The sequence below is a fragment of the Puma concolor genome, chromosome A1 (assembly GCF_028749965.1).
Source record: "Puma concolor isolate L17-30 chromosome A1, mPumCon1.1.hap2, whole genome shotgun sequence".
In the NCBI taxonomy this organism is placed as follows: Eukaryota; Metazoa; Chordata; class Mammalia; order Carnivora; family Felidae; genus Puma; species Puma concolor.
The window spans coordinates 234,791,213-234,804,203 of record NC_141667.1 but is presented as its reverse complement, the minus strand read 5'-3'; the positions used below and the strand labels follow the sequence as shown (position 1 = coordinate 234,804,203).

General features: G+C 46.4%; 1 protein-coding gene across 2 annotated transcripts in view; it reads right to left on the bottom strand.

The window, feature by feature from the left end:
* Nucleotides 1-2,368: 2,368 nt before the first annotated feature.
* Nucleotides 2,369-12,991, bottom strand: part of FLT3 (fms related receptor tyrosine kinase 3) — a 78,730-nt gene continuing 68,107 nt past the window's right edge. For both annotated transcript variants that reach the window (XM_086714547.1, XM_086714542.1), the window contains exons 22-24: nucleotides 12,161-12,260; nucleotides 11,053-11,158; nucleotides 2,369-2,937 (exon numbers count right to left, since the gene is read on the bottom strand). In XM_086714547.1, the coding sequence (XP_086570673.1) occupies nucleotides 2,815-2,937; nucleotides 11,053-11,158; nucleotides 12,161-12,260 (329 nt within the window). In that variant the 3' untranslated portion in view covers nucleotides 2,369-2,814. The remainder of the gene's footprint in view (nucleotides 2,938-11,052; nucleotides 11,159-12,160; nucleotides 12,261-12,991) is intronic.

The window sequence follows — 12,991 nt, the reverse complement described above, 5'->3', positions numbered from 1 at the left end:
AGTGTTAACAAGGGCTTGGAGATCACAGATTACTAAACTAACTTTCCAATTCTCCAGAAGAAAAATGGTATCATTTTAGTACCTACTTCATAAGGCAGTTATGAAGATTTAATGAGATGATACATATGTTTCTTAACACTTACCTCATCACAGGTGCTTCACAAACATGTATAGTTGGGAAAATATTGACACGTAGTTAAGAACCAAAATACATTTGACAATATGGCTGGTGTGGTTCCGTTTTATGTAAAAAAACAAAGAATTCTGTGGGTTGAGTGTATTTGTGTAAGTATGTGTAAGTAATGCACATATATTTAAACAAGAAGGTGGGAGAAATATATCTGAAACTTTAACAGCATTTCCCCGGAAGGAACATTTTAGGGTTTGGGTTGGGCACATAAAGGGAAAGTTTCACTTACTACTATAAGTAAAAAGACAAAATTATCTGAATTCTTAACACGAAGCATATTTGATGCTTTAACTTGAGTAGGTAAAAAAAAAAAAAATCAAATACAGATATTTCTTGTGTCCTGACTGTATACACAAATGGGAATTAAGCATACAACTTAGAATAAATCATATCTACTTTCACACTTCTAAAAATCCAAGTGAAGAGACATGATCCTTGCAATGAGAGAACTGGTCTCTGCTGAGCTCATGGGCAGAGGGAGACAAGGTTACAGAAGAACAGATGGAAAGATGCAGTATTGTTGGCTATGAAGATGAGGGCAGGGGCGCCTGGGTGGCGCAGTCGGTTGAGCGTCCGACTTCAGCCAGGTCACGATCTCGCGGTCCGTGAGTTCGAGCCCCGCGTCGGGCTCTGTGCTGACAGCTCGGAGCCTGGAGCCTGTTTCCGATTCTGTGTTTCCCTCTCTCTCTGCCCCTCCCCCGTTCATGCTCTGTCTCTCTCTGTCCCAAAAATAAAAATAAAAACGTTGAGAAAAAAAAATTAAAAAAAAAAAAAAAAGATGAGGGCAGGGGGCCACCAGCCAAGGAATTCTAGCAGCCCGTAGAAGCTGGAACTGGTGAGGACACAGATTCTCCACTAGAGCCTCCAGAAAGGAACATAACCCTGAGGACACCTTGATTTTAGCCCAGAAGGACATTTGTCGAACTGCTTACCTATAGAACTGAAAGATAATACATTTTTGTTGCTTGAAAGAAATCCAAGTGAAAAGAAAGGATGTTCACGTTAAGGGCCAGTTGGATGACATGGACAAGAAGCTTGTAGATTTCAGCAGAGGAAGCCATCACTCATGATGGCTGGTGGAGCTGAAAAAGACCTAAAGTATAAGACAGAGCTCAAGTCTAGCAACAAAGCAAGGGCTTAAAGAGGAATAAACATCCCAGGAGGGGCCATGGTCCAGTAAACCCACAATAAGTTGAAAATATCATAAGTTGAAATGTATTTAATAGACCCAACCTACCGAACATCACAGCTTAGCCTGGCCCACCTCAAATGTGCTCAGAATACTGATGTCAGCCTCCAGTTGGGCAAAATCATCTACACCCAGCCTATTTTATAATAAAGTGTTGAATCTCTCATGTCACAGACTGAATACCGTACCCAGAGTAAACACCAGAATGCCGGCCAGGGTGTTGCTTGTTTACCCTGTGATCCCACGGCAGACTGGGAGCTTCTACTGTCCAGCATCATGAAAGAGGGTAATATCGCTAACCCAGGAAAAGATCGAAATTCAAAATTCAAAGGACCGTCTCTACTGAACGTGTATCCCTTTTGCGCCGTCGTAAAGTTGAAAAATAGTAAGTTGAACCACTATAAGTTGGGGACCATCTGTGTATGTGTATATTTATGACATGCATATATTATGTATGTCATCCATCTAATTCTTACAGCAACCCTGTGAGAGAGATTCCATCCATCATTATCTCTTCTTCCAGAACGGGAAACTGGGGCCTCACGAAGTTCAGTTACTTGCCCAACGTTGCGTGGCGAAGAGTGGTGGACAGAGAAGTCCTGCCTAGCGGGACTGGCTTCAGGGCTCTTATCTTAACCGAGGCACTGGAAGGGAGGACGAGAGAAGGCAGACCTTCATCAAGAACCACACTGGAATGTAAGGACAGGGGCAAGTCCAAGTTTATAAGCTGTGGGAGGGAGGGAGCTAAGCTTCAAAGGACGAGGGAGGCTGAATCAATGGAGTGCTGCAGAAAAGCAAGGCTTCGCCAGCTGTTTGGTTCCTGGTCTGGGGGCAGGAGTCACAGATCCTTTTAAGGATCCAACAAGAGGACGGACCTTCTCAGTAGGAAAAAAAAAATACAGAACATTGCACACAATTTCATTAGGTTCCTCCCCTCCAGTTAAGTCTTGCCCTAAATAGACCATGCAAACAATTCAATGACAAACAACTCTATAGAAGAAATTTTATTTTCATTCATAAAATATATCACTAAATAGCTGGAAAAGTTACATATTGTTTTAAAACATAGATTTAAAAAAATCATATCAGCTTCTCCTTAGCAAAATGCTTTTGTTTTATGTATTTACAAGAATATACTATAGTTCAGGTACACAATTTTCACTGAAGCCAGACTGAGAAGGCCTTTGGATGTGGGTAGATGCTCCAATAAAGTTAATTATCAGCTCTTCCTGCCTTGTGCAAAGGATGATGTGATTTTTACAAAAGTTCCTTTGAAAACAAGAGTAAATACAGAGAGCTTCTAGAGAAAAGTCCAGCAAAGCAGCAGTTGAGAATATACTTTCTTTTAGTGATGAGATTAATCCTGTTTTGGTAATCTATAGCCTGTTTAAGCTGGGGGTTGAAGGGAGGAAGTCTTTAAGACTAAGTCGTTTCTCTAGGAATCTTCGACAGGAGCCTGTGGAGTGAGTAAACCCGATTCTACCTCTCTGCTGTAAGGTTGCCTGTTTTGGTAGACGGAAGGACGGTCGGAAACATGGCCATCCGTGTTCTGATACATCTGAATGTGGGAAAAAAGACACAACACTGGTTACCATCTGATGATGACGTACATGTCACGGGGCTTTACTGCAAATTACTTGCTATTACTATACATAAGCCTTAGAGGATAATCTTAAGAGGATATTAATTGACAAAGCAGATTTGGTCCTTTTATTCATGGAGAAATCAAGTCGAGCATTTTATTCCATTATTATTTCTATTCTTGGCTACAAAATCTCGATCTAGAAATCCTAAAGCTGCGCGGTAAAACCATAAAAGAGAAAGGCCACTAAGAGAGACCTGTTCATTATGCAATTAATACGGGGGACTGATGCTTGAGTTTCACTTGGGTGACGTCAGAGTGCTTTTCCAAAATGAAAGCAGTTCTACTTTTTGTCTGATGACAAAGTTAATGCACATTCATAGAGATAACGTAAGCCATGTAGGAAGATGTATAGAAAACAAGCTAAACTCATCAGAGGTGGCCACCGTTATAGTCTGCTGTGCATACACAATTGTGTATCCGTAGGCTGAGAGTGTAGATTCTGGTTTCGAGCCTTATTCTGAGTTGCTAATATGTTGTCCGGATGTTACGTGCGTTATATATTTTCTCTGTTGACAGAATGGGAGCACATTTATCTTTTTAACAGCAGCCTAGCATTCCATAGTACTGATGTACCATCACTAAACTTTTTTAAAATCAACCAATCATTTATTTATTTTTGAGAGATGGAATGCGAGGGGGGGAGGGGCAGAGAGAGAGAGAGAGAGAGAGACAGAGAGACAGAGGGAGGGAGAGAAGCCCAAGCAGTCTCCATGCTCGGCGAGGAGCCGGACATGGGGTTCAATCCCACGACTGCGAGATCATGACCTGAGCCAGCACCAAAAGTTGGACGCTCGGCAGACTGAGCCACCCGGCCGCCCCTAACTAACCTTTCAGTGGATTGGTTATGTAACATAAAACTGCAGAGGTTACACTGGCCTCGTCTGTCTCTGGGATGAACGGGGAAGTGGCATCTCTGGATCCAAGGGGACGCATATTTGAGTGCTGAAACACTCAGGCTGCACCGTCAGCTGTGTTTGGGAACACTATTTTCTCCAGAGCCTTAGGACAAGACAAGGGTTGTCTGTTTTTCACAGTTTGGTAACTGAGCGGACCGCCTCCTACTCTTTAATTTTTTTCTTTCTGGAAAGCAGATCGAGAGAAATATCCTTTTGACCCTGGTCTGCACAATAACACTCTGCCTGTACCCGGAAGGATGAACAGGGATGATATGTGTTTTTCGGAAAGCAGCAGTCGGTCATGACCTGTTGAACCAAACGTACATCTCGGGCGTTGGATGTCTAACCCTCCGAGCGAGGCTGTGACAGAAACACCGGGGACGCTTCAGACCCAACCTGCATTCAGGATCTTTCATCCCCAAACCTTCCCTGCTTCCTGTGTTTGCAATTCCACTTGGCGCACTGCCAGTCCCGTGATCCAGAAGGTTCCGAAACCATCTCCTCGAGCTCGCTGTGCTTCCAGAGCCAGTCAGTCCGTCCCTGGGGCGCGTTCGGGTATATCACTGCTTTTCATGTCTTCCTTTTCCATTTCTTTCATGGATTTTTATTTACGTAATTGGTCTGACGTATAAGTGACACACAATGTTACATCAGCTTCAGGTGCACAACATAGTGAGTGATTCCACGAGTCTGTATGTTACCGTGTTCACCAGAGCGTGGCTGCCTTCTGTCACCATACACTTTTTGTTACACTACCACTGACTTATTCCCTATGCTGTACCTTTCATCCTGGTGACTTAGTCATTATAACCGGAAGCCTGTACCTCCTTCACCCCTGTAAGCGATTTTTTAAATGAATTTTTAATGGCACAAGTAATCCGTAAGTACATTCTCCTTACAAAAATTTTGAAACCCCAGCTTTCCAAGTGCATCCGTGGAAAGAGGTGCGTAAGGTTTTCTTATACTTTTGAAAATGGTGTCCCATTAAGTGACCGACTTCGGCTCAGGTCATGATCTCGCGGTTTGTGAGTTCGAGCCCCGCATCGGGCTCTGGGCTGAGAGCTTGGAGCCCCGAGCCTGCTTCGGATTCTGTGTCTCCCTCTCTCTCTGACCCTCCCCCACTCACACTCTGTCTCTGTCTGTCTCCGTCTCGAGAATAAACATTAAAATAAAAAATTTTTTTTAAAAAAAAGAAAAGAAAATGGTGTCCCTATCCATAATTACGTTCTTTTTATCCTGAATCTTATTTGTGCTGTCTCTTCTTTCTTAATTGCTCTCTTCATAGTTAGTGTGCTTTAGTGGTATATTTGTACACTGTGTTAATATACAATATTAATATACAGTGTCAACCACTTCCAGACTGTTGTATTCAACCCCTAAGTCTGACCCTTACTGTGTGACCTTGGGCAAATTACTGAACCTCTCTGTATCTCTGTTTACTGATCTGCAAAAGAGGTAATGGTTGAACTTACTCCGTGAGCCTGAAATGAGAATTAAATGTATTATTATGGGTAACATGTTAGTAAGTGTGCATGACATCAAAAATGGGAGCAATTAAATTATTAGTTTAAAAACAACTTTTGGCTTTCCTGACCATCACTATTATTTTGTTTTGGGGGCTACTCTCAGTTTAATGAATTCTGCCTGTATCAATATTAGTTCTTTTTTTGTTTTTAATATTTGTTTATTTTTGAGAGAAAGAGAGACAGAGAGCGAGCAGGGGAGGGACACAGAGAGAGAGGGAGACACAGAATCCGAAGCAGGCTCTAGGCTCCGACCTGTCAGCACAGAGCCCGATGCGGGGCTCGAACCCATGAACTGCGAGATCATGACCTGAGCCGAAGACAGATGTTTAACTGCCTGAGCCACCCAGGCACCCCTCTATTAGTTCTGTTCTGCTGCTTTGTTCTTTCTCTTCTTCCTCTCTGTCTCCTCATACATTGCTGTTTGTTTTTTTTTTCTTAGTTTCTTGAGTTGAAAGTTGAAGTCATTCATTTTCATTCTTTTTTGTTTTCTAACAAATGAATTTAGAATTATAAACGTGGCTGGCTCCTACAGGTTTTAATAAGCGGGGTCTATTTTTATTTCTTTTTCCTTCCTCCTCCTTCTTGTGAACCAAAGACTTCTGTAAGCAGGGATTTTCATCTCTGACATATGTTGGGGCCTTTTTGGTTGTTCTTGGCGATGTCCCATTCCACTGCACTGAGGTCAGTTAATGTGCCTGTATGATGACAGGCACATTTATTTTGAAATTCTCTTTCCTAAGTGGACTTACGAATCCTGCTTTTTTGTGTTTTTTTTTTTTTTTTCTATTTCCATGAATGTTCTTTGTTTCTCTCTCCCCTTCTTTGTTGGGTTGATCAAGTTTTCTATGGTCCTTTTTTATTCCTACGCTACACCTGAGATTATAATTGTTTGTTTGTTTGTTTGTTTATTTATTTATTGAGAGAGAGACAGGGAGCAAGCAGGGGAGGGGCAGAGAGAAAGAGGGAGACACAGAATCCGAAGCAGGCTCCAGGCTCCGAGCTGTCAGCACAGAGCCTGATGTGGGGCTTGAACTTACTCACGAGCGGTGAGATCATGACCTGAGCCCAAAGTCGGACGATTAACCTACTGAGCCACCCAGGCGCCCCACACCTGAGATTATAAACTATATTTTTATTTCTACACTACACCTGAGATATATTATATTCTCTTTTAACGGTGGTTATACTCACATTTTTAACACTTGCTTTCTTCTTTTTTTTTTTTTTTTAATTTTTTTTTTCAACGTTTTTATTTATTTTTGGGACAGAGAGAGACAGAGCATGAACGGGGGAGGGGCAGAGAGAGAGGGAGACACAGAATCGGAAACAGGCTCCAGGCTCCGAGCCATCAGCCCAGAGCCCGACGCGGGGCTCGAACTCACGGACCGCGAGATCGTGACCTGGCTGAAGTCGGACGCTTAACCGACTGCGCCACCCAGGCGCCCCAACACTTGCTTTCTTCTTACGTGCACTTAACAGTGTGGCTGCCCCCACTGTGGAACCACACTGCAAGATCCTACCAGACCTCTCCCTGCCCGTTAGGGAAGCACGTGTCCTTATCCTTTCAAAGAGTCCTCTGTCGTGGGTCTTCTCCCTTCAGTCCTAACTGCTTTCATCATGCCAGGCGTTTTCCACCGTTCCCGGTCCACAGAGATCGCCTTCTGGCTTTCAAAGGCAATTATGGCCTCACTTCTTTAAAAACATATAACAGGAGCTCCTGGGTGGCTCAGCAGGTTAAGTGTCCGACTTCGGCTCATGTTGTGATCTCCTGGTTCATGAGTTCGAGCCCCGCATCGGGACCTGGGCTGACGGCTCGGAGCCTGGAGCCTGCTCGGGATTCTGAGTCTCCCTCACTTCCTGCCCTCCCCCGTTCATGCTCTGTCTGTCCCTCTCTCTCTCTCAAAAATAAACATTAAAATTTTTTTAATAAATAAAATAAAAAGTAATAAAAATATGTAGTGTATATATCTATATTTTAATATTTATATTAAATATTCGTATTTGTATTACAATATACAAATTTGTACTACAAATACAAATTTGTATTACAAATAGAAATCCTTTATATTTGTATTATATTTATTTGCAATACATTATATATAATACATTTATAATATATTTCTATATTATATATTATATTATATATCCTATAATTTGTGGGCACTGATATGAAAGGAGAGGTGATGTGAGTTCAGGCCCCTTTCTTGAAACAGGAGCCGTGTGTCCCTTTCCTCTGCAGCCCCTCCCCCTGCCGCAGTCCAGTTCACTCCCTCCTCTGCTCACCTCTGCTGCCACAGTCACCTCTTAACGGATGTCCTTCCTTGTGCTGTTTCGCTTTTGCCTCCCCAAACTTGCTTTTACGCTTCCTTTCTTCCAGATATCGTTGCTTAGCCCTTTCTATACGCCAAGCACTGGGTATGTCACAGCGAACAAAACAGACGGGGCCTCTAACGTACCCTCATGCTGTGAGTGTCTCCTGCCTGTGGGACCACACAGGTGATGTGAAGATGAACAGTGCATGTCCTTGACCTCGTGAGCCAAGTCTAGTGATGGGAAAGCAAAAGTATCACACAACACTGAGTCTCAGAGTGTCACATAGTGTTATGGGGACTCAGAAGAAGGACCCTGAAATCTGACCGGAGAAGTTACAGGGGGGTCTTTGGAGAAGAGGGAATAACTTGATCTGGCTCCTTTTTAAAAAAAAAAAAAAAAAGGGTGTATAAGGGACATGTAACACTGGATTAGCTTCAGGCGTACGACACGATTCGTCTCTGGGTATCTATTGGGAGAGGGTCACTACCATAAGCCCGGTTAACATCTGTCACACACGTAGCGATCTGGGCTTCCAGACAAATCTTGAAGCATGTCTCTCCATTCTGCAAGTCCTCCCCGGTTCCACAAATCCTCATTGCCTTAGCACGTTGTCCGGCGATCTCCCTGCTGTAAGTTACACCTCAAAGCATCAACCTGCGTTTCCTCTGCGTGCTTCCCTCCTCTTCTCACTGGTTCCCCGAGGGCCATTTGCTTCCCGAGTCCACGATGGGGCAAAACCAGAGATTCTACAAAAAGCATTCACACGCGGAGCAGGAGATGTTACCCCAGGCACGCTGGCAAGGCCTGTCTTCCCACTCAAGAGACGACACGTGGCTGTGCTCGGGAGGTGTGAAGAGAAACCGGGGAACGGCGACACAGGAGGAGCCAGGGTCTGCTCGCAGTGGGCACGGCTGCGGAGATCATGCCTCGCTCAGAGGTGCCCAGCCAAGCGGGCAAGGGGGGCCTGAAGTCCAATCTCTGCTCTGCTCCCCGGGCTTCTAGACTGGAGCCCACGGCACCAGCCGGGGGTGAGAGGCTCCCCACGGTGGCTGGGTGGATGAATGTCTCCCTGGCAGGGACACTATTTTGTCATTTACCTAAAGGAGATACAGCTTGCCATCAGTGGCTCTGAGACGGGTAGGGAAAAGAACTTTCCATCACAGAGGGTCAGGGGGCAGAGAGGAAGAGAACAGGGTGGGGAGAAGTTGAAGGGGTGTCCCTGAGCTTGGATACCCTCAGCTGAGTCATCGTCCGTGGAGACCTTGCCATTCAACAATCCCTGATATGTCGAAGGCCCCCTGAACAGAGGGAGAGGGATTTGGACGTCCTGGGGGCATGGGGACAGAGGACAGCTGCACACCGAGTCCAAGGCGGTCCTGAACAAAGCCAAGGGACGGTTCGGCCACAGCGGACCCTCCACCCTGGCGCACTACCTTTAATAGTCTTGTTTTCCTCCGTGTTCCCCCGCTTGCCCTTTAGCCACAACCATTTGTTTTCCATTCGCCTCTCTCACCTGTGAACCTTTACTTCTATCACTCATCCAGCCTGGAACACTCCACCAACCCCCCATCCCCCAGCAGCCAAAGTACAACTCATTGTTCCCAAAATCCTAGCGCAAAGAACACCTCTGTGGATCCAAAGCCAGCTCCCCAGCCAGTGAAAATTACTTGGTGCTTTCTCTTTGCCTCAACAGCTCCTTTCTTGTTTTCTCTCCACGATTCTTCTTTCAGTTTCTCTTACAGCGTCATTAACTATTTCCGGGTTATCTACTCGATAGCCCTGAGGCTTTCCATCTCCCCTGACTTTCTGGACCTAATTCCCTGACCATATTTTCGTTTCCAAATGTGATTTTTTTTTTCAGGGGCGCCCGGGGGGCTCAGTCGGTTAAGCGTCCGACCTCGGCTCAGGTCACGATCTCAGGGTTTGTGAGTTCGAGCCCCGCGCTGGGCTCGCTGCTGGCTGCGCGGATCCTGCTTCGGATCCTCTGTTCCCCCCTCTCTCTGCCCCTCCCCTGCTCATGCTCACTCTCTCACCAAAACAACAACAACCACAAAGCCCAAAAACAAACAAGCAAACAGACGAATGATCGAATGGGATTCTTCAAACATCCTAACAGGAGGACAGGCCACACACGACCTATACGCAGGTCTCTGGAGAGGCCACAGAATTGAAAACGGACTCAGTAATTTAGAAAAAGAGCACAGACAATCCATTTAAAGAGTCAGGTGCCTGTGTAGCTAACATTTATTAACTACCAAGTGCCTGCTGTGTGGGAAGTCTTTGCACATACATCAGTTTATTTACTCTTTAGAGCTCCCCAAAGTAAGATCTGTTAGTCCCATACTTCAGACACGGAAACTGAGAGCCAACAAAAGATTGACTTAATCGAGGCCTGTAAGATGTAAATGACGGAGCCAAGATTTGAACCTGGGTACTGGAGGTTCAAGGTCCCATCCTGTGTCCAAGGCCTCTAGAGGATGGTTCCGTTCACTACGCCAGGTTGTATTACGGGGGAGAAGAGTTAGCAGAGGGATCCCAAGTTCACAACGCTCAAGGATCACCCGGTGTGACAACCCATTTTACAGGTGAGAAAAGTAAGACCCAGAGGAACGATCTGCCGTAATGCACACAGCAATGAGGAGACCGCATGGTAGGACTGGGATTCGACTCTCAGGACTGCAGGGCAATGTTCTCTCCACGATACTGTATTACATGACTGAGTCGTGCGATTACCCCATGCTAACGGTGGGCGGGGGGGCGGGGGGGGGGGAGGGGAGGCTCAGGGATTCAGTTTTATTTGGTTGTCTAGTCCTGTGCACTGGACATTTAATTTCTCAATTGGCTGAAACCTTTAAGGAGAGCTTCCCCCGCCCCCCGCAAAAAAAAAAAAAAAAAAAAAAAAAACCAGTTACCAATAAATGTATCTCACCCCATACAACTTTTAAAGGGCAAACGAGACAAATCGCGGTGAGAAAGACAACGTGGTATCTTTGGGTCTCGGGAAGCCAGGGTGTGTTCTGAGTTATCGCTTTCCTTTCTAAGGACGCCTTTTCAAGTTTACTTGTTCAGAGAGAGACAGCACGAGTCGGGGAGGGGCAGAGAGAGAGGGAGGGAGAGGGAATCCCAAGCAGGCTCCGCACTGCCAGCACAGAGCCCGACGCGGGGCTCGAACTCCCGAACTCGGGAGGTCACCACCCGAGCCGAAACCAAGAGCTGGCCGCCCAACCAGCTGAGCCCCCCGGGGGGGGGGGGCCCTCCAGCATCGCCTTTTCAAGCAGGGTGCTGCTACCTACCGCTTCTTCTGCGTCGGCCAGCTGACATCCTAAAAACGAGGTCAGGTTGGGGAAGGACGGCCGTTTCCTCGAGTCAAAAGCCCAGCACGATTGCATTATAAAGTATCTGTAAAGCAAGAGGAGGAGAAGTAAGGAGAGGAAAGCTGAGCCAAGGGAAGCGGAGGCCCCGTATAGCTGCTCAGCTGCGGCCTGGTTGTTTTGCGGCACGGGCTCTACTAGATTTTCAACTCACACCGGAAAGGGCAAATTAGATGACGGACAGAAATGCGCTTTAAAAACTACGACGTGGGGTGCCTGGGTGGCTCGGTCGGTTAAGCGTCCGACTTCGGCTCAGGTCATGATCTCACGGTCCTTGAGTTCGAGCCCCGCGTCGGGCTCTGTGCCGACAGCTCAGAGCCTGGAGCCTGTTTCGGATTCTGTGTCTCCCTCTCTCTCTGCCCCCCCCCTTCATTCTCTGTCTCAAAAATAAATAAACATTAAAAAAAAAATTAAAAAAATAGGGGCGCCTGGGTGGCTCAGTCGGTTAGGCGTCTGACTTCAGCTCAGGTCAGGATCTCGCGATCCCGCGGTCCGTGAGTTTGCGCCCCGCGTCGGGCTCTGGGCTGACGGCTCGGAGCCTGGAGCCTGCTTCTGATTCTGTGTCTCCCTCTCTCTCTCTGCTCCTCCCCCGTTCATGCTCTGTCTCTCTCTCTGTCTCAAAATAAATAAATAAATAAATAAATAAATAAACGTTAAAAAAAAATTAAAAAAAATAAAAAATAAATAAAAAAAAATAAATAAAAACTACGACGTGGCCCAGAAGTCGGGAGATGGGAGTTGGATCACCCCCAGGGATCCCTCGAGCAAAGGAACTGAAGCCCCTAATTCATAAGGATCTTAGGGCAGGAAGGTTCAGTTTTGTTCAGGAAGCCCCGCCCACCCGCCCCCTCCCCCCCCCAAGAAAAGGATTAGAGTTTCCTTTTCTTCCCCCTTTTTTTTTTTTAAAGAGGAATCACGTGCATTTTGCATTTTTTTTTTTTTTTTTTTTTTTTTTTTGGGTCATGCACTCGGAACGAGAGAGACTGTAAATTCCCGGTTTCGGCCACCTTGCCCTCTGATGTGAACTTACATTTCTTCTGTAGCATAAAATGGCTGCTCCATTTTAAATCCACTCTGAATGAGTTTATAGAAGTTAGCGTCGACCGGAATGCCAGGGTACGGATTGACACCTGAGGAAAACATTAGGGCGGAGAGACCATCTCATTTGTTTCTTCATTCACTCAACAACGAACAAGCATGGACCGAGAGCTCCCATGGGCCCGACACTGCTTGGCGTGAGGCCGTGGGCGGGGAGAGTCAGGACTTCTGCCCTCCAGCCGGTGGCTACAGGCCGGTGGGGGTAGACAGACCTACAGACACCACAAATAAAGCACGAAATGGGGGCGCCCGGGGGGCTCAGTCCGCTAATCATCCAGCTTTGGCTCAGGTGATGATCTCGCGGTTGGTGGGTTCAAGCCCCGCGTCGGGCTCTGTGCCGACAGCTCGGAGCCCGGAGCCTGCTTCGGATCCTGTGTCTCCCTCTCTCTCTGCCCCTCCCCTGCTCATGCTCTGTCTCTCTCTGTCTCTAAATAAACATTAGGAAAAAAAATTAAAAAAAAAAAGGGGGGGGCGCCTGGGTGGCTCAGTCGGTTGAGCTTCCGACTTCGATTCAGGTCACGGTCTCGCGGCTCGTGAGTTCGAGCCCCGCGTCGGGCTCTGTGCTGATGGCTCACAGCCCGGAGCCTGCTTCGGATTCTGTGTCTCCCTCTCTGTCTGCCCCTCCCCTGGTCTCTCTCTCTCAAAAATAAATAAACATTAAAAAGAATTAAAAAAAACAAAACGTGAAACGGCACACACTGCATAGAGGTAAGGACGAGCCAGATCTGGGGAGCATTAGAGGTCACGGGTCATGCACCCTGAT